We start from the raw sequence: 26,861 nt of genomic DNA, 5'->3' as shown, positions 1-26,861 counted from the left end.
AGTCCTAGTCCTGAGCCTGTGTCCCCTGTCCCAGCAGATTTATACAAAACCACTGATGTGTCTCAAGAAATCAAGAAATGTCCCAGGTGTACCTATTTTTGACCAATCTGATCCTGCAACAGTAATTGTAACATTAATAAATAAGTTATGATTAAAGGTGCACTATGTAACTTTTTGGTTTGGACCGTCACTTTATTGTTTCTATGGATATGTCATTGGTCTGCCTGGAATGTTCCACAGTATCCACAGACATTAAACAGCTCTACCTTACATTTATACAATTACAGGTGGTTTTATAGCGCAAAAATACCTAGAAAAGAGGCATTCTGACTGGGAGCGGGGTTGCCTCTTCACAGATCTGACCTGTAACTTTGGATTTGACCTCCATGAAGATATTAAGGTTTAATACCATACTGTGAAACATTCCAAACAAAGCAATAACATCTCCACGGAGAAAGCATTTGGTGGACTCGCCACCAGAAAAGTTACACAATGCAGCTTTGATTAACAATAGAACCAGATCAAAACACAAGTACTAGTCTACCTTCTTGGATTACAAAAAAAAATGTTTAGACTGGTCAAATCCCAATTGTCTAATAGAATATCATTCAAGATGCCCATTCTAATTAAACCCTATACTGTACATTTATTTACTCTTGGGAAAATCAAAAACAGTTTCAGTGTAGTCAGCTCCAAGCCTGATTCATCATCAATCTGACCTCAAAGCATTAGGATTCATTCGCTCAAGGGTAGGCGGGTACTTTTTTATTTAACCAATCGCTGCTATTTGGTCATGACGTATGTAATGCGCCAAATCCCGTAGGAAGAAGGGCAATAACTTCTTTTCCCCTTGATAAAATTCACCAAACATTCTCTTTGTTCCAGCTTTAAATCCTCGATCTCGGGAATTGTTGCCAACACAGAATGTATGGCTTCGTTTACATTCTAAAGCAGACCAGATCTAAAGGTAGTTACATTCAGAACCCTGTCAGAACTGAAGAAACCTCTTAGTACTACTAAACATATAATTAAATTGACTTTTGCAATTAATTCTTTTAGGAAATTAGATCCATTCACCAGCCTCACCACTGTTTCTACATAGTAATCCTCATTTAACCCCACATAAAATCAACACACACTGTATCAGTACTGTTGTAATTTCTGAGACAGTTGCCATGGTTACCTTTAGTGGTCTCGCTCTCCCGGACCAGAAAAGTCCCTCTCCGGTTCTGTAGGTTGAGGAGCAGCCGTTCAGAGTCCCGCCGAGTGATCTTCCCAAAGTACCACCTGCCAAAGAGAGGGGGCGCTCAGACACAGACAGGCCACTATTGAGCTCAAAGCCTGTATTTAGACTAGAAGAAGTGTAACGCAAGAGCTCTCACGCTGCTTATAACACGTGCAATTTTAAAGTGGAACTAAACACTAATGATGTATCCAAAAGTCCACCCTATAGTCCCTAAACCCTCATACTAACACTAGCACCTTTATTTTATTCAGAATCAGGATCAACAGTGTGATAAACCAGCACTTCTATCTGCTTCATTCAAGTGTTGTGTCCAGTTTAAGACCTCTCTCTGTCCACTGGTGTTTTCCCTGTTTTCTCTTGCAATCCAGTTTAGTGATCAGCGCTGGACACTACTTTCCAAGGGGCACTGTGAGAAAATTTGAGCGCACTACAATTTCTCCTGCAGGTCATTCAGACACTTCTAAATCTGCGTTTTTGGTTGCTAAACTTGCTACTATTTCCAGTCCTTTTTTAGCAGCTCTATTTGAAATGTGGTTGTGGGCAGAGTTTTGATGTTTAGTCCCACTTTAAGATGTTTTTAATAGATGGTCTTATGGTTTGGGTAGGTCCAGAGCAGTACTACAAGGACAAACCATGGCCAGGTAAACCAGTTCTAAACCAGGACTATACCAAGATCTATGGCTATAAGGGTAACCGAATTTACAGACTATGTTCAAAATCTGAAATAGCCAGTATAAACTCAGAGGTACGGTCATGTTTATCAAAAAGAAAATCAGAACAAACATTATGAAATTTTGTATATCTGTTAAAGTGGTGGATCACTGGAAAAACTGCACAGAAGACCTAAAATTATATACCACTTGCTTCCATTTTAAAAAGAAGTTTAAATGTTTAACTCTGGGCAAAAATATGATACTTAGTTTGCACTGTAGTACTTTGTTGTACTGTTACTGATTTGTTTCTTTCCTCTTGCTGTATTTATGAAGATGAACTGGTGTCAAATTGAAGCTCTGACAAAGGAATAAAGGGTAAAAAGGTAATAAGCACAAGGTTAAGCCTTCATCTTTTAGGGTCTGTGTATGTTAAATATGACTTTCTGTGAAATAATGTCAGAATATACCTGTGGCCGAAATAAATTAATCAATCAATCAATGCTAAACCAGGTTATACTTAAGACTATACTGGGTAGGTCTGTTCGTGGGTTTCAGCTTCCGGTTTTCTTTTCTACATTCTAAAGATATAATATTTTTTGTTGCTATGGAAACAGTCTTAAGTTTTCATCATACTGAAACTCATGGATAGCCAAGCCAAGATTTCTCCAAGGACAGAGCTTGTTCACCTGACATGTGCTCGTGTACTTTTGTTGAGATGCCGAGATCACTCTGTATCTGATCGTGACTCAATATTTTGAACAGAAACTATTTCAGAAGTTGCTTGCAGTTCTTCTCCCAAACTTAATGTTCTCTTGATACCAAATCTAATTTGTAGTGAACTCTTTTTGACTCCCGCCAATCAAACGCCCCTGAGGTCAAACATGGAGCGTTCCTGCTGCTTCCAGAATTCCCATTTCTCCCACTTGAGCACAAGCTTGGTGCAGTGTTCATGTGCAAATTTAACTTGTAAAGTTATAATTATTTATCCACATTATTTATCTGGTCAAAAAATAAAGGCTAAACTAGGACAAAGTGAGCACTAAACAAGCACTAAACCAAGCACTAAACCAGGATAAACCCAGGATAAAACTAGGTCAAAACCAAATCTAATCTGGGACCAAACCAGTATTGAATGTATATTAAACTAGGGCTCCAGATCTAAACCAGGTCTAAACCAGGTCTAAACCAGGTCTAAACCAGGACTAAACCAGGTCTAAACCAGGTCTAAACCAGGTCTAAACCAGGACTAAACCAGGTCTAAACCAGGTCTAAACCAGGTCTAAATCAGGAATAAACCAGGATAAAATTAGGTCAAAACCAAGTTTAATCTGGCACAAAACCAGTATTCAAACCCATACTAAACTAGGGCTCCAGATCTAAACCAGGACTAAACCAGGATGAAACCAGGACAAAACCATGTCAAAACCAGGACGAAACCAGGATGAAATCAGGAGGAAACCACGATAAAACTAGGTCAAACCCAAGACTAATCTGGGACAAAAGTGGTATTAAACCCATACTAAACTAGGGCTCCAGATCTAAACCAGGTCTAAACCAAGTCTAATCTGAGACAAAACCAGCATTAAACCCATACTAAACTAGGGCTTCAGAACTAAAGCAGGTCTAAACCACGATTTAACCAGGATAAAACTAAATCAAAGCCAAGTTTAATCTGGGACAAAACCCATAGCTCCAGATTTAAACCAGGACTAAACCAGATCTCAACCAGGAGTACTAGTAAACCAGATGTAAACCAAGTGTAAACCTGGACTAAACCAGCTCTAGACATGGACAAAACTGTGACAAAACCAGTGTTAAACGAGGTCTAAACCATAACTAAACCAAGCCAAATGACCTAACCAAAGTCTGAACCAACACTAAACCAGAACTAAACTAGGACTGCTCTAGGCTGTAAACCAGTCAAAACCGTGACAGTTCAGATTCACAAGTGACAGCAAAAATACACTTTGAAAATCACTGAACTAAACCGCATTACATCTAATCAGTGCTTGTGTAATGATTTAATAGAAAATGAAATGCTGTACTCTTCAGCTTGTATGGAGTCCGACGGGGCCACGTAGTTGCTGGGGATGTATCCGCTCTGACCGGAGGTGAGGGAGCGGGCCAGCCACCAGTCTCCTTCTCTGTGAGGAAAACACAAATATATAAATACAGTCATATAATACTGTGCAATATCCAGAGGTGGAAGGAGGACTCAGTTTTGTTACTTAAGGTCTAAAAGTACAGATACCGAAGCAAAAAATTCTCAAGTTAAAGTGAAACTATCATATGAAAAAATCTACTTCAGTAAAAGTATAAGTAAAGGCTGAAATATGCACTTAAAGAGTAAAAAGTAAAAGTATTTTGCACAGATTTTGAGAACGAATAAAGCTTCAAAAGTTGTGATTTCAATAAAGATTTGTGCTGAGTTTTTGTTTGTATGGTTTTTTTTTTTGTTTCCTCAGACTATGAACGAGTTAAAAATAAACCTCTCAGCCTTTTCTCAAGGTCTCAAACAATAATAAAAAATACTTTCACTTTTCAGTCTTGTTCAAAAATGTAGTGTAATAGAACATAGTACAGATACCTGTTTTCAAATGCAGTAAAGTATAAGTAAAACATTTTAAAATGTACCATACCCAAGTAAAGTACACATACCTAAAATTTATACTTAAAGGTGCACTGTGTAACTTTTTGGTTGGGGGTCTGTCACCTGTTTCTATGGTATTATTTGTCATTGCGCTGCCTGAAATGTTCCACAGTATGACATTAAACAGCTCTACCTTACATTTATTCAATTCAAAACAGATGATTTTATAGCTCAAAAATACAAAGCAATAACATCTCAATGAAGAAAAGCATTTGACGGACCTTCCACCAGAAAAGTTACACAATACACCTTTAAATCCTGTATTTTACTACTGGTAATTTTTACTAGAATATGGTTAGAAAGAGCATGTCTGCTTATTTGAAATGCTTTACTTCAAATATAGAGATCAGATCAACACAGAAGCACTGGTCCGCCTTCTGAGCGTTCATCATTTATTAACAGTTGTTCGATTTGTTTTCCCAGTTTACATCGTGACTCATAAGATCTATAACACAAGTTTAGTTCATGACTCAAATATAGCTACAAACAATCATGAATAAATAATTGAAGTTTACTCAATTTTCCGAATGTTGATTCTAAAATTGACCAGAAGTTAAAATGTGAAGTCAAAATCAATGTATAAACCATTAGTCGTGTCAAATGTTACAGTTTGTGAACATATTTGTCTGTTCTAATAGCATGGCAACAGTGCACTTCCTGGTTCTTTAACAATAATAAACTAGCCTTGATATTAAATGTTAGTTTGCGTTTCTTCCACCTTATCTAAAAAGTGTATATACTTTTCTGAAATGATTGGTTTATTCTCTAGAAACTTAGCAGATTTTGTTCCATCACATTACCATTATATAATAAATAAAATAAAAATAAAATAAAAAAGCTAAATAAAAACAATTTAAAAAATATATAATAATTAAATAAAAAATACATTAAATTAAATAATAATAATTTTGACTATTACTTGACGGAATTAAAATGTTAATTAAAATCTTTACTCAAACTGAAATTCAAAAATGGTGGGTTGTGGATTCAATCTCAACAGCACCGATTCATTTTTATCTCCATACACAATTTTCATGTTTAGGCTGCAGTTATTGAAAATAGCATGCCACTTATTTTCTATACGCCCTATAAGCACCAGTAGTTTTACAAGTTTTAAGCCCCAAATCCCAGAGACATGCAGACAGAAAACTTATGTCACATCTAAAGTGCACACAAGGACTAGACAAACTCAGAGGAATTGGGGAATTCTGCAAACACAACCTTTTGTTTCACCATACACTGAATATATATTCACCGCTATATTTCAAAATAAGAAAAAACACCCTGTAAACAAAAGGTTGTGCGTTTGTTTACTGTGGGGAGTGTTACTGACCTGAAGCTGTACTTTTTCCTGAGAGATACCAAACCATGGCGCAGGAGGAGGAGGAGGAAGAGGAGGAGGAGGAGGAAGAAGAGAGGAAAGAGAAAGAGAGACAAGACAGAGCCACACATCAAAACACTGCAGCGGTAGCAAGCAACAACAAAACCAAAGCTGGCATAGCACTGAGACAGGAGCGCTGTAATGTGGGGCCAGGCAGAGGGGACCATGGGCACAGTATACACTCTAATGGGTTTGTTTGAAAAGAGGATTCAATGCAACTCTAGGTATATAAATAATACTATGCTAAAGCAAAGGGCAGAGATTCAGCACTGAAGTAAATCAGGATACAGAAGCTATTTAAAGAGCTTATATATTTAATCTGATCTGAAGCTGTGTTTTGTTTCTTTCACACATGTTTAACACACAAATCCTGCATATTTAGACTGAGTTCTTCTCTCAAACAGAAAACACTCCGTCTTGTTCCATCTTGTCATGTCATTTGGCAATACAGGAATTGCTCCACTATGTTTTTAAAATATATACACCTTCACTAGAATCATCTGGATGATTTCAGACTTGGAATTTACAATCTCTACTACCGCTTCATTAGCCTGATTCAGCCGGTTTCACTTCGTAGAAACTGTCTGACCTCGCAGCATTAGAATTCGTTCACTCGACGGTAGGCAGGTACTTTTTTTATTTAACCAATCGCTGCTATTTGGCCGTGATGTATGTAATGCGCCACTAACGGAGCCAACTGGTATATTAAGCTTCTCCCAAATCCAGTAAGAAAGAAGAGCAATAACGTCTTTCCCCTTGATAAAATTCACCAAACATTCTCTTTGTTCCAGCTTTAAATCCTCAATCTCAGGAATCGTTGCCAACACAGAGTATATGGCTCTTCGCTGATTGGCTGATGCCCGAACTCGCACTTCTGAGGTTTTGGCCAACCGTCTAGTGTATTCCAAATCTTGACCTAGTCACTGGAGAGAAATGAAATTCAGCGGAGGCACTAGGTGGCGCCAGCCTCACTACCGCTTCATGACATCACAAATTGCAACAGAGCATTTTGAGATTTGGAGATGCACACAGACTAATAATGCAGGATTGTTCAAACATATGTGAATGAAAGAAAACACAATACAAAAAATATAATAAAACTACATGACACAGGCTATATGCTAGATATTTTAAGTACTAAAACTATGATCAAATAATTTAGAAAATCAAATAGAATACATAATGTGATTTATTTAGAATTTTGTGTTCTATTTTGACCAATGCAGAAAAGTAATTAGTACTGGTAGCCCTTTTTTTTTTTTCAACAACTTTACATCAATTTTGAATTATATAATTATGCCTTATTTGACACCTGTCTCTTGCTATCTTTTTGCTACTTATTTTGAATTTTTTATGACCACTTAAATGTTTTACTCTTTGTCATTATAATATATTGTGATGAGTGAGCTACAGTGTCCAGATCATTTCACTTGTGGATCAATAAAGCTTGTCTAAGTTTAAGTCTAAATCTAGAAATCTGCAGCCACCTGTACTATACCCGTTTTATATTTTATATTTCCACAAATCAATCAAGGCGTATTAGTAATTTGTAGGGATGTAACAACAACCGAAATATCATGATATTGTATTGTCAAAGTTCTCACAATAATATCGGGGATCTTAAAGCTTAAAAAAGACAGAGGGAACTACATAGACCATGATCCTTTGCTCCATTTCAGTGTAGACTACAAGAAGAAATAACAGTTCTAAGCAATTTAAGTTTTATTTCTTTGGAGTAAGTATTGTCAAGGCATTTTAAGAGGAAATAATATAATATTGTGAGCTTTCCCACGATATCGCAATAAATATCGTACCGTGAGGTTCATATTGTGACTATATTGTATCGTGAGACTTGGATATTGTTACACCCCTAGTAATTTGTAATATAATCTAATGCTTACACCATAAACAAACCTCAAAACCTTACCAGCCCCAATGCACAGCCCCACACTCAACACTAGCAGCAGACATCATGGCAGAAGATATGGAAAAAGATCATAGAAAAACACATAGGAAATCATTGTTGTTCCGAATCTACCACCTCCGCATACTTTTTCAACAACTCTTTTTCAAATTAAGCCAAAAATTATACCCCCCTTTGTTTCCGTAGTTCTCTGGCATCTTAAGTTGTTTTCATATCACAGCGCAGAGGAGGTAATTTAGGTGTTTGGGCGTAATTGGTGTTAAGAAGACTATGACAAATCTCACTAAATAAAGCAGTTGGATCATGAGAAGACACTGCGTAATACGGCAGATGGAGGGTTTTCGTGTCTGGGGCCTTCTCATTCACTTACTCACGTGTGTTGTTGTTGACGACGCCAAATTAGCCTGTTAGCGAAGGTTACGAAACAGATCTAGCTTACGTGTTGTTGACAATTTGCAGACGGTCGCCTTTCCTGAACGTCAGATCGGAGGCAGTGCGTGATTCGTAGTCGTACAGGGCCACGAATGTAGTGACTCCCCCTGCAACAAAGCACATGGGAAGAAACGTTAGCTTAGAGGTTCTGAGCATCGTTCTGAAGGTGAAGCTCTTAATTTAATGTATGTTTAATGTAATGTAGGTTAATGTATGCACAGAAACATTAGCTGATTTCCCCTTTGTTGTTTGTTTTCCATAAAATAATTCCACTGAGAGCACAAACAAAAAAGGCTAAAAACAGTAACTCTAAACATTAGCAAGACTTTTGCTTTTCATAGTTTTTGCCCACATTACATTGACATACTTAGTCCTAACCATAGCCACTAATTGTCTAACCTTAACCTAAACCCTCACCATAACCTATTTTAGCCCATATTTTAACTTAAAACCATGTTGTTGATAAAATATTTACATTATGGGAGGCAGGTCCATGAATTGAATGTACACTGTGTATATCAGGGGTCTCTAACCTATAGTTCAGGAGCTACTAGTAGTTCTCCTCCCCCTTACAAGTAACTCACCAAGAGATTTCTGAATTCTATGTATTGTGCATAATAGTAAAATTTGATTAATTACCATTGTAAATGTAAATGGTGCAACAAATAAAGGGATAATGGTTTATGTTTTATAACCATCTAACTGTTTCCCATCTAAGCAGGGGCAGACTGGGACAAAAAAAAACGGTCCTGGACTTTTCTCTCACAAATTGGCCCATGGATAAAAAAAATTGAAGACCGGGGTTAGGGTTAGGGTTCTGGACTCTTCTAGAATATAAACACTGCCAGTCTGTCCCTGCATCTAAAGATTGCTGTGGCTCTTATATTTACTTTGTTTCTTTGCGACTGCTGAAATTGGTAGTTCTCTGGTATTTATGTTTTGTAAAAGTAGCTCACTGGAGAAAAAAAGGTTGGAGACCCCTGGTGTATATAAATGGCCATAGCTCACACACCGCTGGATTCCATATAATTAATTAATTAATTAATCATTGGATTTATATGGTGCCTTTCAAGACATTCACAGTGCATTATTCATTCACTCCACACTTGTTGGTAGTAAGCTTCCATTGTAGCCACAGCTTCCCTGGGGCAGACTGACTGAAGTGAGGCTGCCAATCTGTGGCATCGCCCCTTCCAACCACCAACACATACTCTCACTTACACCACATTCTTACTAGGCAATGTGGGTGAAGTGTCTTACCTAAGGACATAACAATACTGCTAGGAGCCCCACAGTGGCACTTGGAATTTTCAGTGATCTCCGGTCCAAGTTCTAACTGGGCCCTGTGTGCTTATCTTCTGAGATCTGACGAGTTCAGGCTTTGACAAGTCGGTAAGGAAATTTAAAACTGCCCAAAATTCAAACTAATCATAAAAGTTTCTGTGTATCTATACGTGGTGTAAAACTCTGGAAGAATCTGGATACACATCTCAACCAATGCCAAAATATCCATGAATTCAAGTTGTTACATAAACATATGGTCTGGTCACAGTATATAGAGAGTTATTTTTATTTCTATTATGATTTCACTTATGTTATGTGTTACATTGTATAAGAATGTAAATCTGTACTTGCCTAAAATAAATACATAAATAAATAAAAAATGAATAAGTATGGCCACACAAACAGGAAGTGAGTATGGGCGCCCTTCCAGCTCCATCGACACTCTCTAATTCACTTTGTATTGAGAAGCTGTCACCCCTCTCTCTTTAACTGCTGCTGTGAGGCTCCTCACTTTGGTCTCAACACGTTCACATTAACCCACTCTATTTTTTTATTTTATTTTTTTTATGTTATAATGTTGTTTCCTCATTACAAACTTACATGGAGTTTTGTTTTGTTTCATTCACACATCTTTAAAAACACACAAAACTGTATATTTAAGAGGTCTTTTCTCAAACAGAAAATACTAGTTCCACCTTGTGATGCCATGTGGTAATAGAAGTAGTGCTCCACTGTGTTTTTAAACTCCATACACCTTCGCTAGAATTATTTGCAGCCACAGAATTGCCAATCTCTACTGAACTTAAAGGTAAAAGGAGCTGTTAACTTGAAAACCTTTGCTTCATGACATCACAAGGTGGAAAAAAAAAAACATGGAGCTTTGGAGATGTAAACTAGACTAATAATAAAGGGTTATTCAAACATGTATGAATGAAACAAAACACAACTTTGGGTATGTTTTTGAGGAGGTAACTGCATTTTTGCATGACTCAAGGCTCACAAGAGACAATTTTGTGTAATACAGGACCTTCAGCATTCAAATCACTAGCACCTGCCCATCCGCGAAGGACATGGCGATATCAGAAGCACATAACTTTCCTTGGTCTCACCTTTCTATAATGAAGCTTGCAAACCTGATTTAACTCACAGTAAATATTGATCGTGGTTCCCCCAACAGCTGTAGTCCCATATATTCAGAGCAGAGTGAGTCCAGCCATCTGCCCTGTCCAGACATATTACGGCCTAATGAGAAGAGAGTCCTGGACACACCTTAACTTGCACTGACAGTGGATAAACAGCTTTTAATTAAGATCCCCCCTCGTCGTGAATATTTAAAGAGCCCCAGAGTAAATTGTGTCAAATGGGATGTGGGAAATCTTCTGAGAAAAGCCGAAAGTTGAGGATAATTAAAACAGGTGGGCTAGACTCAATGTAAACAAATGTGACCGTGTGAAAGATTGAAATGAAGCCAACAGTGACAAATGCAGGTGTTTACAATATGTTCAGTGGCTACAGGCTACGAAATATTTATCCAGAAGTGGGTCACAAAAACATGAAATTAATTAACCACTCTTCTTCCAATATTATGTCTAGTTTTAAAGAAAATAGTGCTGTAAAAAGCATTGGTTGTCATTATCAACAAAGCACATCAAGCAAAGAGTAAAACGTTGCCATTACTGCTGCCACTGCTGCTTCTACTACTGCTACTATTTTTATACAACTAGGCTACTGCTACATACCCCACTACTGCAACCACTACTGCGACTATTATTGCTACAGCTACAACAACAACTGCTACTGTGGCTATGTTCAGACTGCAGCCTGACGTGACCCAAATCCGATTTTTTCGCCCCTATGTGACCTGTATCTGATCTTTTAATGACAACACAGATCCACAGATTTTTTCAAATGTGACCCAAATGTGATCCTAAAACCTACACGTATCTGATCTTTCGGCATGTGACTTCAGTCTGAACGGCCAGGTCGCATTCATCCCACCTACATGTCTGGCTCGGGATCTAGTCAATGGAGGGAAAGTAAGATTAGTGAGTTAATTAATATTTGGGGGGATCGCTGTATTTAGGCCAAATTGGAGGGGTCTTATTGGAACCGGGCGGTTTTTGAAATGATTGCCAAAGAAATGGCCGAGTGGGGCTACAAGCAGTCCTGGCTCCAATGTCAACAAAAAATAAAGAGCCTGCGAGCCAAATATAAGGAGGCTAAAGACTCCAACAAAGTCGCCATGGACGTGTAACCTGTCCATTTTACGAAGAACTGGACCATATTTTGGAAGACAAGCTAAGAGTTTATGCTACTCCCATAAATACTGCACACGCTCAGGACACGGGACACTTTTGGGGCACTTAAAGTTCACACTGGAGATCACATACAAGTGGCATTTGATCGGAAATGTGAATGACCTCACAAAAAAATTGGATATCACAAAAAAATTTGAATTGAGCATTAAGCCTTGCAGTCTGAACGTAGCCTTATTTAACTTCTTATCTTATTTAGTTGTCTGACTAAAAAAAGAAGAAGTTGACTATGAATATTTAAACAGCCCCAGAGTAAATGGTGTCAAGAAAATGAAAAGTTAACTATTATAACTTGAAGACAAGATGAACGTTAGAAAAATACTACTACTGCTTCTACTACTACTGTTACTTAACTTATATTTTTAGTCAGTCAGTCATTAAAAGATGATAAGTTTGTCAAGTTAACTATGAATATTTAAACGACCTCAGGGTAAATGGGGTCAAGAAAATAAGAAGTTATCTATCATAACTAGAAGACAAGATGAATGTTACAAAAATACTATTGCTGCTACTACTACTACCACTGCTACTTTTACTACCACTGTTACCAATACAACACTTGCTACTACTACTACTGCTAGTTAACTTCTTATAGTTTTAGTCAGACAAGTAAAAAAGCTAAGAAACTAACTATGAATATTTAAACAGTCCCAGAGCAAATGGTGTCAAGAAAATAAAAAGTTAACTATTATATCTTATAAAATAATACTACTACTGCTGCTACTCTCACTAGTTTTACTACTACTTTTACTAGTACTACTGCAACTACTACAACTACTACTACTACAAGTCAATGAAAAACACATCTTCCTACACCAGGGGACTTGATAGGGGGGGCAAGGGAGTCTCTTGTCCCGATCCCCATGGTCTTAGGGGCCCAGAATTGGAACCTCTTCTTATAAATTAATATTAGAGTGGGGCCCATGTGAGGCTTCTTGCCCTGGGCCCCTAAATTTCCATTGACGGGCCTGTCGCACACAGTACATATAACACTCGACTTTGTTGTGTCCTCACCTGACAGTGGTCCGCGGTGTGGCGATGTGATGGTGCCCGTGTGGTCCACTCCTCCGAACAAGGCGAGCTCAGGGGTGTTGGTGGGCACATGCTGGTTCTGCCCCTGGTGCCCCCTTCGCCCCGTGCCCACCGCGGGGCTCCGGTTGGGGGTCTGCGTCTGCTTGGCCGGGCCCAGGTGGTGGAAGTGCCCGCTGTCCGAGCCAGTGCCGATGGTCCCATCCAGACTCATGGACCTCTGCCCGGGCTCCTTCGGCTTGCTCTTGCCCGCCCCCATGAGGAGACCTGGGGTAGGAGAGAGAGAAGGTAAGTGAGGTTTACAAAAGATTTATTTTTTTCATACATGAGGAAATTATAATTCTTTTAGAATTTAAATTTGCAAGTAGAGATGTAACAATAACTGAATTATCGCAATATTATATCGTCAAAGGTCTCATGATAATTTTGTGGGCTGTCACAATATATCGAATATAAGCTTCTTTCTTTTAAGGGCCCATATCACGTTATTTTCTGATGTGTGTAAAATCTCTTGTCGTCCAGGTAGAATCCATGGCAAATGGAGAAATTCAATTTGTCAAATGGACAAAAGTTTATTTGGTCAAATACGTTTCGTAGCTCATCCAAGCAGCTTCTCCACTTCTGGTCAGATGCTGGTGGACACTTCCTTATATCTGCCTGAAGGGAGGAGCTAACTACAATGAAACTACTCTGAAACCAAGACCATAAGAAATGGCCCTGAATGATTACGTTAACATGACCCCACACTCAGTGCAAGTTCAATAGGCCTAAATAACTAAAAGAAACTGTAAACAAGTAGGTGTGTTAGTTTCAGAGTAGTTTTATTGTAGTTAACTCCTCCCTTCAGACAGATATAAGAAAGTGTCCACCAGCGTCTGATCAGAACCAAAGCAGCAGCTTAGATGAGCTGCAAAACATATTCAACCAAATAAAACTTTGTCCAGTTGAAAAAATAAAATTTCTCCTTTTGCCAGGCTATTTTCTGATATATGTCATAACGTTTCCTCATCACAAACATACAGTCAGAAGTCATGTTTTGTTTCATTCTCATGTTTAACACAGAAACCTGCATAGTTAGGCTGAGTTCTTCTCTCAAACTGGAAACACCTGTTCAACCTTGTGATGTCGCTTCATACACCTTCACTAATAATTTGGATAATTTCAGACCTGGAATTGCCAATCTTCTGAACAAAGGGTAAAAGGTAGCTGTTAACTTGAAAACCGCTAAGGTGGAGCAAAGAATTTTTAGCCGTTCCAGGGCTGGAATTACCCAAATGATTCAAGTGCAGATGTATGGAGTTTCAAAAACAGTCGAACTTTTTTAGTTTTCTTCTGTTTGGGAGAAGAACTCAACCTAAATATGCAGGGTTTGTGTGTTAAACATGTGTGAATGAAACAAAACACAGCTGAGGGTATGTTTGTGATGAGGAAACAACATTATAACACAGATAAGAAAACAGAGTAACATGAGTTCTTTAGATGTACCATAAAGGCAAAATATGTTTCCATGACAAATTATGTATAGACTGTATGCGTTTTCACACGGTGGCAGTAGTGTCTGATAGCACATATGCAGCTCATCTCAGATCAAGGTTTCGTTAACATGCACTGTCTGTCTACAATCTCTCACAAACACACACACACACACACACAAATCCAAGGTCACTTCAGCCGTCTGTTGATCCAATCTGCTGGAATCAATAAGAGAAACCAGGCCTTAGACAAAGCACGTGTAGATCGTAAATTATACACTGGTGACCTGAAGGACAGCGGCTTTTCTGCAGGTAACTACCACTTCCTCATTATGGGAAACTCAATGAAAATACTGCAAAGAGCATGGTACAATGTGTGCCTGAGAAAATGTTGTGTCTAAATGAAACTAAAATCTTCCGTGTACCTTCACACTCCTCAAAAATTGCATTTCAGAAAGACATTTTTTGTGTGGAGAAAGGGGTGAAGGAGGTAAATAAATATATATCCAAATTTAAAAGTAAAATTCTGAAAAGAAATACAGTTTTGTTTTCTTTTATCATAGTCAAGCAGTCAAAGTATCGTTTTAAAGCCAGATGCCCTTCCTACAAATCAATCAGGTGCGATCAGTGAGGCTGAAATGTCTCGCCTTGTTGCTATGAGACAAGACGACTGGTACTACTTTACCACTATGCTTGAAACAAAAGAGACTCCTGCTCGTCTCCATGGAGATTTAATATCGTACTGTGGCACATTCCAAACAGAGCAATAAAATATCCATGAGGGCAGAGAGACCCATCACCAGAAAAGTTTCAGAGCGAAGTACAACGTAGAAATTGGGACATACGCCTTTGTAAGAAGCACATTGCTGTTCTCGTAAAAGGCCTCTGACAACATTGGACAACTAATTTGACTAAAACACACTTAACATAGAAAGGAAAAAAAAAAAAAAGAAATCCCCATTGGCCATTTTTAAGTTTCACATTTTACTTTCTGGTTTGAAATCACACTAGGGGTTTCCATAACTGTTATCTAGCAACCATTTTGTACACAAGGCCAAAACTCTTCTGTCGTACCCAAATATTATCATCTGACAAATAAAAAACATAAGAAAACACCTTTATTTAGCTGAAACCATGTTTAAAATATCAGCATGTAAATTGTGTTGAACATTTGGACAGATTTCTCCCTCCCTACCAATGCAGAAATCTCTAAAATAGACCTAGACCTGCTTCTTGTAATTTCACATTTCTCATTTTTTCCTCACAGACTGCTTTTTAGATTAGTGTAAAACTATAATTCATATTTACAGTAGGTATTCACTGACCAAATTAAGTAGAAATGAGAGAATCATCAAAACCTGTCTTGAGCACATGGCAAAAATTAAGTAACACAGCTATTCAATTCAATTCCCTTATTGTTATTGTCATATAAAATAACAACAAAATTATGTTAGAGCATCATACAGACTGCATAGGTTTTTAAAAGTGCAAGCTATGAGATAAAAATGTGCAACAAGAATGCAAGCAATATTAAAACACAAGATTTAAAGGTCTTATATTATGCAAAATTGACTTCTGTGAGCTTTAACACGTGTTAAAATGTTTTTACCTCATCAAATGACCTGGAGTTGTGTTTTGTTTCATTCATACATATTTGGGAAATCCTTTATTAATAATTCATAATCTACATCTCCAAAACTAAAAATGCTCTGTTCCATATTTTCAAGTTAACAGCTACATTTTACCTTTAAAAGCTCATTGGAGATTGGAAATTCTGGAGCTGAAATTATCCAAATGATTCTAGTGAAGATGTACGAAGTTTAAAAACACAGAGGAGCACTTCCTGTATTACCACATGACATCACAAGTTGGAGCAGACTGTTTTCAGTTTGAGAGAAGAAGAGGATTTGTGCTTTAAACATGTGTGAATGAAACAAAACACAACTCCAGGTCTGTTTGTAATAAGAAAACAACATAACATTGATCAGAAAATAGGATAATATGGGCCCTTTAAAAGTATTTAGCGGAATAATATTATTTAATTCAAAATGACATCTTGAAGTGTTCCTAATAAATGAACAGACTTCCGGTCATTTACCCTCTCCCTCTCATCCTTCTCTCTCAAAACAGTTGCTGGACAGCCTCCCACTGATCTAACATGTGTCGGAAAAAGGATGTGAGATAGAGATTTGATCCCAGAGCCAGGGGAACAGCTGCTCCTACACAACACTACACACAAGTACACACAAGTACACAAGGTACACGCAAAGTACTACCCACTGGTGTCTGGGAAGTACTGCGTTCACAGAGGAACAGGGCTGTTTCATGTGTCTGTGACTGTCTCTGCTGCAGACTGAAATAACTGTTCTCGCTGTGAGTCACTGTGACCTGAGGCAAGCTCTGGACTGGACCAGCGCTATTGTTCAAATAATAAGCCGTATGATCATTTATACGGTGTTTAATTGTTGTTTAAAAGATGTGTTGTGTAACTTATCTGCTTGTTTCCCTGGAGATGTTGTCATTTTGCCTGGTATGTCCCACAGTATGCATGTTTTCGATTCCAAGCATTTATGTTGCTCAAAAATACAGCACTGTGCATTGAGCATTGTGGGCTCACCTCTTCAAAGATCTGACCTGTAACTTGGCCTCACGGTGTCACCTGCTTAATGGAGATAGCTGACATACCACAGAAGCAATCACATCTCCATGAGACAAGCAGATGGTGGACCCAAAAGGTCACGCAGTGCATTAAACAAAAGTGACTCTTGTGAGCTTTAAGCCATGTTACAATGCTGTTACCTCCTCAAAAATATACTTGGAGTTGTGTTTTGTTTTATTCATACATGTTTGAGTAATCATTTATTATTAGTCTACATCTCCAAAGCTAAAAATGCTCAGTTCCACATTTTCAAGTGAACAGCTACATTTTACCTTTAGTTCATCAGAGATTGGAAATTCTGGTGCTGAAATTATCCAAATGATTCTAGTGAAGGTGTATGGAGTTCATGGCTGGGTATCATTAAGAAGTTGCCGATACGATACATTCCTCATATAGTGCACTTTCGATTCAATACAATATATTTCAAATCTATTCGATACGGCTCAAGAAAATATAATGGCTAAATCATGGCTGTGATACTAAAAGTCTTTGTTAAACCACTTTTTGTGCAAAGTGAATATGAAACACACATTTTAAAACAGTGAATATGTCAAATGTGCTGCAACAAAGAGTTTCCTTCCTCTAAACAAGCAACAAAGCTGTAGCTGTAGCAAAATAATTTAGTAAAATATACCAAAAAAATCTTCTTGGTGATATATCGATACAGCAACCCATGACATTGATTCTGCATCATCACATTAAACAATAAGATATATTGATATTTTGGATACCCTTAATAGAGTTTAAAAACACAGTGGAGCACTCACTGTATTACCACATGACATCACAAGGTGGAAAGGAGTGTTTTCTGTTTGAGAGAAGAACTCCGGCGGGGTTTGTGTGTTAAACATGAACGAAACACAAAACAACTCCAGGTACAGTATGTTTTGGATGAGGAAACAACATTATTACATACAGTAGGTCAGAAAACGTAATACAGACCCTTTAAAGTTTGTACATACTACGCAATATTCAGGATTTAAAGCTTGGGCAACAAGTACTATGCTTTACCTAAACAAGGATGTGTTTTTTTTTTTTATTCTCGAGGGGCGAAGAGAGTGACTGACAGGCAAATTAACCAGAGAAACACTCTACTACATTTGCAATGATGAAAAAATTATACGGTTACAAATTTCCCAGAATATGGCTTCTTTAAAATGGTAAACAGGGCCAGGTTCAAAAAGTCATAACTCATTTTGATAGTCATTTAAATAAGTGCAACAGCTGGAGGAGGGGGACATTAGCATTTTCACAGATTAAATGCGACTAAATGGAGGCGAATGGAAATTTGAGTGTTTATCACTATAATCCCAAATGTACCATATGTTCAGTTGTTGTAGTAACAGAGAAGATCATTTATGTAGTAGCAGTAGGTGTAGTAGTAATCATAGCAGTAGCTGTAGTTCAGTCGTCCTAGTACTTTCTGCTTTGCTACTACTACTTTCAAATGCATGTAGCTCCAGCACATTCATTTTCATCAACACTGGCACTTTCTACATTTTTAATAGAGGAATATCTACTAGAAATTTCTTTCTACTTTAGTACAAAAAAGGAAAGAGATCCGGCACTTGCAGTTCCTTGAATCTCCCAGATTTTTATTTCAATGACACCACAATGTGACGTTTCAGCCCAGTCAGCTGACCCAACCTTTGACCCAATAAAAGTTTTTGATTGTTGAATAGAATCTTTAGTACTGAACAGATGTTTTAAAGTGGTGTATTGACTTACCACAGCTAGACGTATTTACACTGTTTACAATTTATATACAAAAATAAAATTATAAAAAACAGAAAACAATAATATTTGCATCAGCACTGCAGAAATGGAAGTATCATTTGTAGGCACACATACAGCCACAGACTGGAGTGACGTCAACATTTTGAGTCACCAAAACAGTCTTGGGTCAAAATCTTTACTGAGACCTTTTGGAGCCACAGTTAGATGTGCATGTCTTTATCGTCAGCATTTTTTTAAACTTTAGGACATGAAATCCACTACACCACCCACTACAGGACATCCCAATGGATCCAATGAATGTATGTTGAGTCGGGAAGGGCATCTGGTATAAAGCATAATGCAATAATAGCAAATGAATGTCAAGCTTACTGCACAATATTTGAGAGAAATACTTAATAGCGTTTATTTTACTATTTATTTATTTTTATTTTGTTCTTTTCAAGGTAAATTGTGTTGAAAACTGAAAGAAAAATATTACTGAATGGTGGAAAATAAAAATAAATAATGATAAGGAAGCAAATCTGTGTATCGCTCATTCAGCCGCTTTTCAAAAAAAAAAAAAAAAACAGAAAAAGAAAAACAATTATTTTCTTCATTATTTGTCTCCAAAACCAAAATGAAAAAACAGATAATTTGTTTTTTCAGTTTTTGTGTTTAAATGAATAATGGAAAACAAGGATAATGGCCGTTTCCCATTTCCCACAAACTGTCGGAACCAGGACTAAACCAGAATTAAACCAGAATTAAACCAGAATTAAACCAGAATTAAACCAGGACTAAAGTAGGTCTCAGTCCCGGTCTCAGTCCCGGTCTCAGTCCCGGTCTCAGTCCCGGTCTCAGTCCCGGTCTCAGTCCCGGTCTCAGTCCCGGTCTCAGTCCCGGTCTCAGTCCCGGTCTCAGTCTGATCATCCGACAGTCTATGCAGGCACACCTCCGGGCCCATCCTGACACTCCTGGTTCAGTCCTGGTTCAGTCCTGGTTCAGTCCTGGTTCAGTCCTGGTTCAGGACGGAGACTAGGACCAGGCTAGGGCTGAGTCTGGGACCAGACCAGGACTGAGACTGGTTTAGACCTGGTTTACACCTGGTTTAGTCCTGGTTTAGTCCTGGTTCAGTTTGTATGCCGCGCAAAAGTCCGGCATTGCAGTTTAAGTCACAGAAACACAAAATCAAAAACTGAAAACACAAATCGTTATCGTTTTTTCATTTTGGTTTTGGAGACAAATAATGCAGAAAATAGTTGTTTTTTGTTTCCTTATTTTTGGTTTTACTTTGAAAAACGAATGAACGAATGATATCTCGTATTTCTTCAATCCGTGTAAGAGATTTTTGAGTTTCCACAAAACCAGACGTAATTAAAAACACAAAAAAACAGTCCAAGCCTACATAATGTTCCCATGTCCAACCACTGTGTGCATTTTTCATGTAAACCCAGCATGTTTTCCCACTACGCTGGTACTGTCATGCCAACACTTCTCTTCACAATTCAGTTACTCCCAGCGAAGAGGGAAGTGTGCGTAGCATCGGTTTGTGTAGGTGGCTGTTGTGGTCGTTCGGACAGCTGTGGCTCTGTGGGTGTTTTAAGTGTAATGTGCATGGATAACATAATTACACAGGTATGGGACTCCTCGCTGTGGAGATGTGTGGGGGAACGCATAGCTAATCAGGCACACACGCACACACAAACACACACACACGCACATGTACACACAAAATTACACAGGTATGGGGCTCCTCATTGTGGAGACGAGTCGGGGAACGCATATCTGATCAGGCCTATACACATATATACGCACACTCACACAAACATATGGACGCATACACACATATACACACTCACACTTACGCAAACGCATACATACACGCACACACACGCACAGACACACGTGCACGAGCTCTTATGGGGTTTCCGATTCAACTCCTGCCAGGATGTAATCTCTCACAGCAGGGGGCAGCGCTTCCGACCGAGCAGCACTGAGTCACAGGGACCCACGGGTGACAGAACACAAGAAGAAGAAGAGCGTTTGATACGGCGCTAAAGTGCGTGTGCAGCAGAGGGTTTTCCGCATGGCTGATCGGAATTAGAAATATAGAGGTTTTAGATTGGCAGGCAAGAGAATACAATGGAGAAGATCTAATGGCACTAGAGTAACAATGAGAATGAGACTCTGACTGTATAGAAAATGTACATATGTAGGAGGACTCACATGGTCTTGAGCTGGAGCTGCAAACCCTGCACTATAGTTTATCGGTTGGTTAAGAAAAATAGATAAAAGTCCAATAGGAGCCTGACACTTGCTACACAAATTTTAACTATTGGCAGTGTTCAGATTTCTAGGAACAAAGGAAGTTTTACCAGATTGTAGTAATATTATAACAAAATTCAGCATTTTGAACAACATCAGGTATATTTTTTATTGTTAAATTTAAATGCTCATCTTTAAAAAGGACATATATTTCTGATCACAAACACACTGAGAGTTGTGTTTTCTTTCATTCGTACACAGACTCAAGAGAGAAGAACTGAGCCTAAATATGCAAACTCTCTGTTCCACCTTGTGCTGTGGCGATACAGAAGTGCTCCACTGTGTTTTTAAACTCCAAACACCTTCACTAGAATCATTTGGAATTGCCAATCTCTACTGGACTAAAAGTGAACGGTAGCTGCCATGACATCACAATAATAAAGGGTTACTCAAACATGCGTGAATGAAACAAAACAGCTCCAGGTATATTTTGATGATGTAATGACATTATAACATGCCTTAAAGCTCATGAAAGACACAATTTTACGTAATATAGAACATTGTTTCCCAAAGACTGGGTTGCGACCCTCAGGTGGGTTGCAAAAGATTTTTTGAGGGGGTCACGATCTGCACGTAGGTCGGCAATATACAGTTCTACCTATAGGCCTGATATGAGTGTTGTACTCCCCTCCTGTTAGCCTGATTCATCAGCAGGTTTCACTTCGTGGAAACCATCTGACCTTGCAGCATTAGACTTTCTTCGCTCAATGGTCGGCGGGTACTTTTTCATTCAACCATTCGCTGCTATTTGGTCATGATGTATGTAATGCTTCACTAACGGGGATAACTGGTATATTAAGCTTTTCCCAAATCCCGTAGGAAGAAGGGTAATAACATCTTTAACCTTGATAAAATTCACCAAACATTCTCTTTGTTCCGGCTTTAAATCCTCGGCAACACAGAATGTATGGCTCTTCACTGATTGCCTGGTGCCCGGACTCGCACTTCTGGGGTTTTTGCGAACCGTCTAGTGTATTCCGATTCCTGACCTAGTCGTTGGAGAGAAATGAAATTGAGCGGAGGCACTAGGTGACGCCAGCCTGGCTATCCTCTTTCACCCTGCTACAAAAACACAGACAGGCCCACCAATCTGATAAGAAATGTTGAAATGTTCAGACATGTTTTTGTAATTATTTTATTGACTATTTTGTTCCAATATTGCTGGTTCAATTACTGTTTTTCACTGTTTAAAACTTGAGTAATACTAATTGTTCAGAGAGACACGATCACTCAGTCAACAATAAAATATCCTCATTAATGTTCAATAATGATCAAATCCACCTTTATTTTGTGATTTATGAATAATGTCTATTGACTTGAGTCGTGAAGATTTGTGACTTTGAAAATATGGGTCCCCAGAAAACAAGTTTGGGAAACGCTGATATAGAACCTTTAAATTATTTAGTAATATGCATCCTGAGGAAGAGGAGCACAGCCTACACCTAGCCTAACATTTGTCACAGGCGGTCATCCTAATACCAAGTCATTTTAAACCCGTCTGGACACAAATGCGTGTTATTATGATTCTTGCAGCGTCATGTCTGGACCCTCTGCTTATCTCAATGCTAAGTGCTCACACCACAGTATCCTTGAGAGAGTCTGCTAATGTAAACAAGGAGCCAAGGCATCTCAACCTTTTCCTAATATGGTCGGTTTGAAAACAGGAAATCAAACAGTGTTAAGAGAAACATGAGAGCACATAATGGAGGCGAGATTAGATTACTGGAGCTACTTTATGAGAACCTTATGGAGAAGTGAATATGAAAGGTGTGCCTGTTTTAGTTCTGTAAAAATTGTAAAGTAAAAGTGAAAGGTGCTCATGAGAAAGTGGAAATCTTCAACTATTTGACTAAAATTGTTCATGTTACACTATTTTTTGATCAATATTGTAATGTTTCCTCACCACAAAACATACCTGGATTTGTGTTTTGTTTCATTCACACATGTTTAAACTCAAAAATCCTGCATATTTAGGCTGAGTTCTTCTCTTAAACTGAAAATATTTTGTCATGTGGCAATACAGGAAGTGCTCCTTTGTGTTTTAAACTCCATACACCCTCACTAGAATCATTTGGATCATTTCAGCCCTGGAATTATAATTTTTACAGAACTAAAAGGTAACTTGAAAACTACCACTTCAGGAAATCACAAGGAGGAACAAAGAATTTTGACGTTTGGAGGATTTCTCAAATGTGTGAATGAAACAAAACACAAATCCAGGTACACTACCAGTCAAACGTTTTAGAACACCCTAATTTTTCCAGTTACTTTTTGCAATTCAATTCGTGCAAGTCCAATGAAGAGCTTTAAATGGTACAAAGGTAAGAAATGAACAGTAAGAGGTTAAAAAAAAAAAAGATAAAAGATACAAAACACAAGTCCAAGCTCTGCCAAAACTACCTCAGGAAAAAAAGCTGATTTGGGATGAACTGGACAGAAGAGTGAAAGCCAAGCAACCTACAAGTGAAACACTTTTATGGGAACTTCTGCAACAAACTTGGGAAGAACCTTCTGAAGAATATTTGATTTCTATTGTAAAAAGAACAAGCCACGAGTGTGTTCAGCTGTTATATCTCCCAAAGGTGGACACTTTCATGAATCAAAAGTTTAGAATATGTTTTGATCAACAGTTAATAGTAAAAAACTGGAAAAAGTGTGGTGTTCTAAAACTTTTAGCAGGTAGTCTATGTTTTTGAGGAAGTAACCGTATTTTAACAGGGCGAAAATCTCACAAGAGTCAATTTTGCGTAATAAAGGACCTTTAAACTCTGCTGACAGTCCCTCCCCAACCTGAACTAAACTGACAGAAGCCAATACAGATCAATATCATTGAGTTAACCTTATTAAGCCGGTAATATCACTCTAGCTTTTTCCAGGTCCGTTTGTAGAGTTAGTCAGGATTAGGGCTTGATAATGTAGTTTTTGTTCCCAAAGATACAAATCGTAACAACTCGGATTGCAGATAATAGGGCTAAAACCTTTAAGCTTTCTGTAAGTGGGCTCAAACTCAATTGAACTATTGCTCCAGCTGTTTGTTGGGTTCACACTCAGAAAACTGCGCCTTTTTTTTTTTTAGAATCGTAAGTTCAGAACATGTTTCAAAAAGAACAGTTATGTTGATGATGTGATGTTGAATCATAACAGAACTGAGGGCTGCAATTTACAATTATTTTAGTAATCAACTAGTCAGAGGATTACAAATGTTTAATTCGCTGACTCATTTTTATTGTACATTGAGATTTTTTTAAAGATACATTTTAAAGGTTCACTGTGTAATTTTTCTAGTATAGGGTCCATGACTTGTTGTTTTCTTTCCTGAAATGTTGTACAGTATGACATTTAATTTCACCAGCTCCATGGAGATGAGCAGCTCACATTACCAGGCCAAGTTACAGGTTAGATCTGTGGAGAGGTGGACCTACTCACAGTAATAATGCATGTTTTTGCGGCAGTTTTGAGCAATAAAAAGACCTTTACAATATAGTAGGGATGTAAGTCAAAAGTCTCACAATAATACCGTGGGCTGTCACAATATATCGAATTACAAAATCCTTAGATTAAACGCATGGTTTTATTGTAGCAATAGCTAATAAACATTGGGAACTACATATCCCATGATTCATTTCAGCGCAGACAACATAAAGAAATGTGTTTTTACTTGAATTCTTGCGATTATGACGGAAATAATTCACATCAAAATCATGTCAAGGTATTTTAAAAGCAAAAAAGTGTCTTTTCTACAATTATATCAGCCTCTCCAAAATATTGCAATAAATATCGTACCATGAGATGCATATCGTGATAATATCAGACAGAGAGATTTGGATATAGTCACATCCCTACAATAGATATGGAGATACATGGAGACAAGCAGATGACAGACCCTCGACCAGAAAAATTACACAATGCACCTTTAAAGTATATTATTAATGAAAATCAGAAATTGTTTATTCTTTCTTTTTTTTTTTTACTTTTTGAGATATGTCTTAGTTTTAGAAGATCTTTTGGTGTGTATTTTAGAGTCTTCTTAGTCCAAATAACAATTGCAATGATCAAAATACGATAAAACAAATGATTAATCACAATTATTCCAATTAATCCTCACAGCCTTTACGCCAAGATGTTACTGTCGCTTCTCCCTTTGGGCCATACAAGCTCCCCCTGTGACTAACGCTGGGAATTGTGGGAAAAGAAGCCAGAGGAGTGACTCACAGCTAACACTGGCGTTCATTCACTGGTGGCTCTCAATAGACTTTGGCCATGTGTTACAATGGACTCCAGGCACTGCTCAGTCCACAGCGGAGTATTCATCACAGGGGCTGTTGACCAAGGCTTACCCACTCCATAAAACTGCTCAAATACAAAGTGTGCAAGGAGAGACAGCGGGTACATACGGAAGACAATGTAACAGAAAACGGTGAAAGGTCTCGTATAGAAAGGGCTTTGCAGTTCAAGAATTGCGTATGTGGTTGCGTGGTACCGGATCTGAAAGACGAAGCTTATAAAGGGAGAGTAAACCCTAGTAACCCATTTGAAAGTAATTGTAGTAAGAAGGCCTGTCCTGATAACAAATTTCGAAGTTCAAAGTATTCCTTAAGTAAATATAGATGATAAAGGATAATATTGAAACTAATTTATGACACAACAAAACAAAAGAGCAGATTTAAACCACAAAAACTATTCTAAATCTGCAATATTGTTAAAAAATCATGAGTTGCAATAAACAAACAAGAGAATAAAATGATGTAATACTTAGTTTGCATCTGTAATGAATCATACAAATATAAATATAAATATTAATTCAACTTTTTATGGCTTAAATCTAATTGTATAGCCAAAAATAACAAAAAGAAAGAAAGAAAGATGGGAGGTATAAAGAGGTATAGAAGAAAAAAGATAGAGATGGAGAGAGGTAGAGAGGTAAAGAAGTAGAAAGGTAAACAGGAAGAAAGGTAGGGAGGGAGAGAAATAAAAGAATTATATAAAGCAGGGGTTTCCAGTGTTTTTCCTTCAGCAAGCTACTTTGAGTAAATATAAGAGCCAGGGCGAGACTTGGAGGGGGGACAATTAGATGCTTATAAAACAAACCATTATCCATTTATTAGTGTTTATAGTTAGGCATCAAAATGATACATTTACAATGGTAATTAATCAAATTTTTGTTATTCAGCGCAATAGAATTCAGAAATCTCTTGGGGAGCTACAGTCTGGAGAGCACTGATTTAGAGGGGGAGAGTTAGAGAGGTGAAGACTCAGCAAAGGGGAGAGGGAGAGGGGAGAGAGGGATTGGTAGAGAAGAAGAGACATTTACACGGATTACTCATCAACTGTATAATGTGGTTAAGAATTAATCAGGCTAGTTTCAGTTTCATGTGTGATCAGTTAGAGAGGAATTACACAAAGACACATGTACGGTTAGGGCACTGGTCCATGTTGTGATGATTCAAAGAAATATGGCTTCATCAGCAGTACGGCTGGGTATCATTAAGAAGTTGCCAGTAGGATACATAGGCCACAATATGATACATATCTCAATACAATGCACTTCGATTCGATACGATATATATTAAAAGGATTCGATACAGTTCAATAAAAAATAAAGGCTAAATCATGTCTGTGATAGTATAAGTCTTTGTTAAACCACTTCTTGTACAAAGTATATGAAATATATGAATAAAGTCCATTTTGATCATCAGAACAGTGAAAATGTCAAATTGCTACATAAATGAGTTCCTTTCCTCTAAACAAGCAACAAAACTGTAGCTCTGTAACAAA

General features: G+C 37.9%; 1 protein-coding gene across 1 annotated transcript in view; it reads right to left on the bottom strand.

The window, feature by feature from the left end:
- Positions 1–26,861, bottom strand: part of LOC110155848 (proto-oncogene tyrosine-protein kinase Src-like) — a 53,593-nt gene that overhangs the window by 11,692 nt on the left and 15,040 nt on the right. The window contains exons 2-5 of the mRNA XM_020920018.2: positions 12,900–13,181; positions 8,294–8,393; positions 3,945–4,043; positions 1,184–1,287 (exon numbers count right to left, since the gene is read on the bottom strand). Of these exons, the coding sequence (XP_020775677.1) occupies positions 1,184–1,287; positions 3,945–4,043; positions 8,294–8,393; positions 12,900–13,173 (577 nt within the window). The 5' untranslated portion in view covers positions 13,174–13,181. The remainder of the gene's footprint in view (positions 1–1,183; positions 1,288–3,944; positions 4,044–8,293; positions 8,394–12,899; positions 13,182–26,861) is intronic.

This window comes from Boleophthalmus pectinirostris, unplaced genomic scaffold (genome assembly GCF_026225935.1).
Source record: "Boleophthalmus pectinirostris isolate CB_2022bp ecotype Guang Dong unplaced genomic scaffold, ASM2622593v1 HiC_scaffold_3, whole genome shotgun sequence".
Classification (NCBI taxonomy): Eukaryota; Metazoa; Chordata; class Actinopteri; order Gobiiformes; family Gobiidae; genus Boleophthalmus; species Boleophthalmus pectinirostris.
The sequence above is the reverse complement of the archived record's forward strand: the minus strand, read 5'-3'. Positions and strand labels throughout refer to the sequence as shown.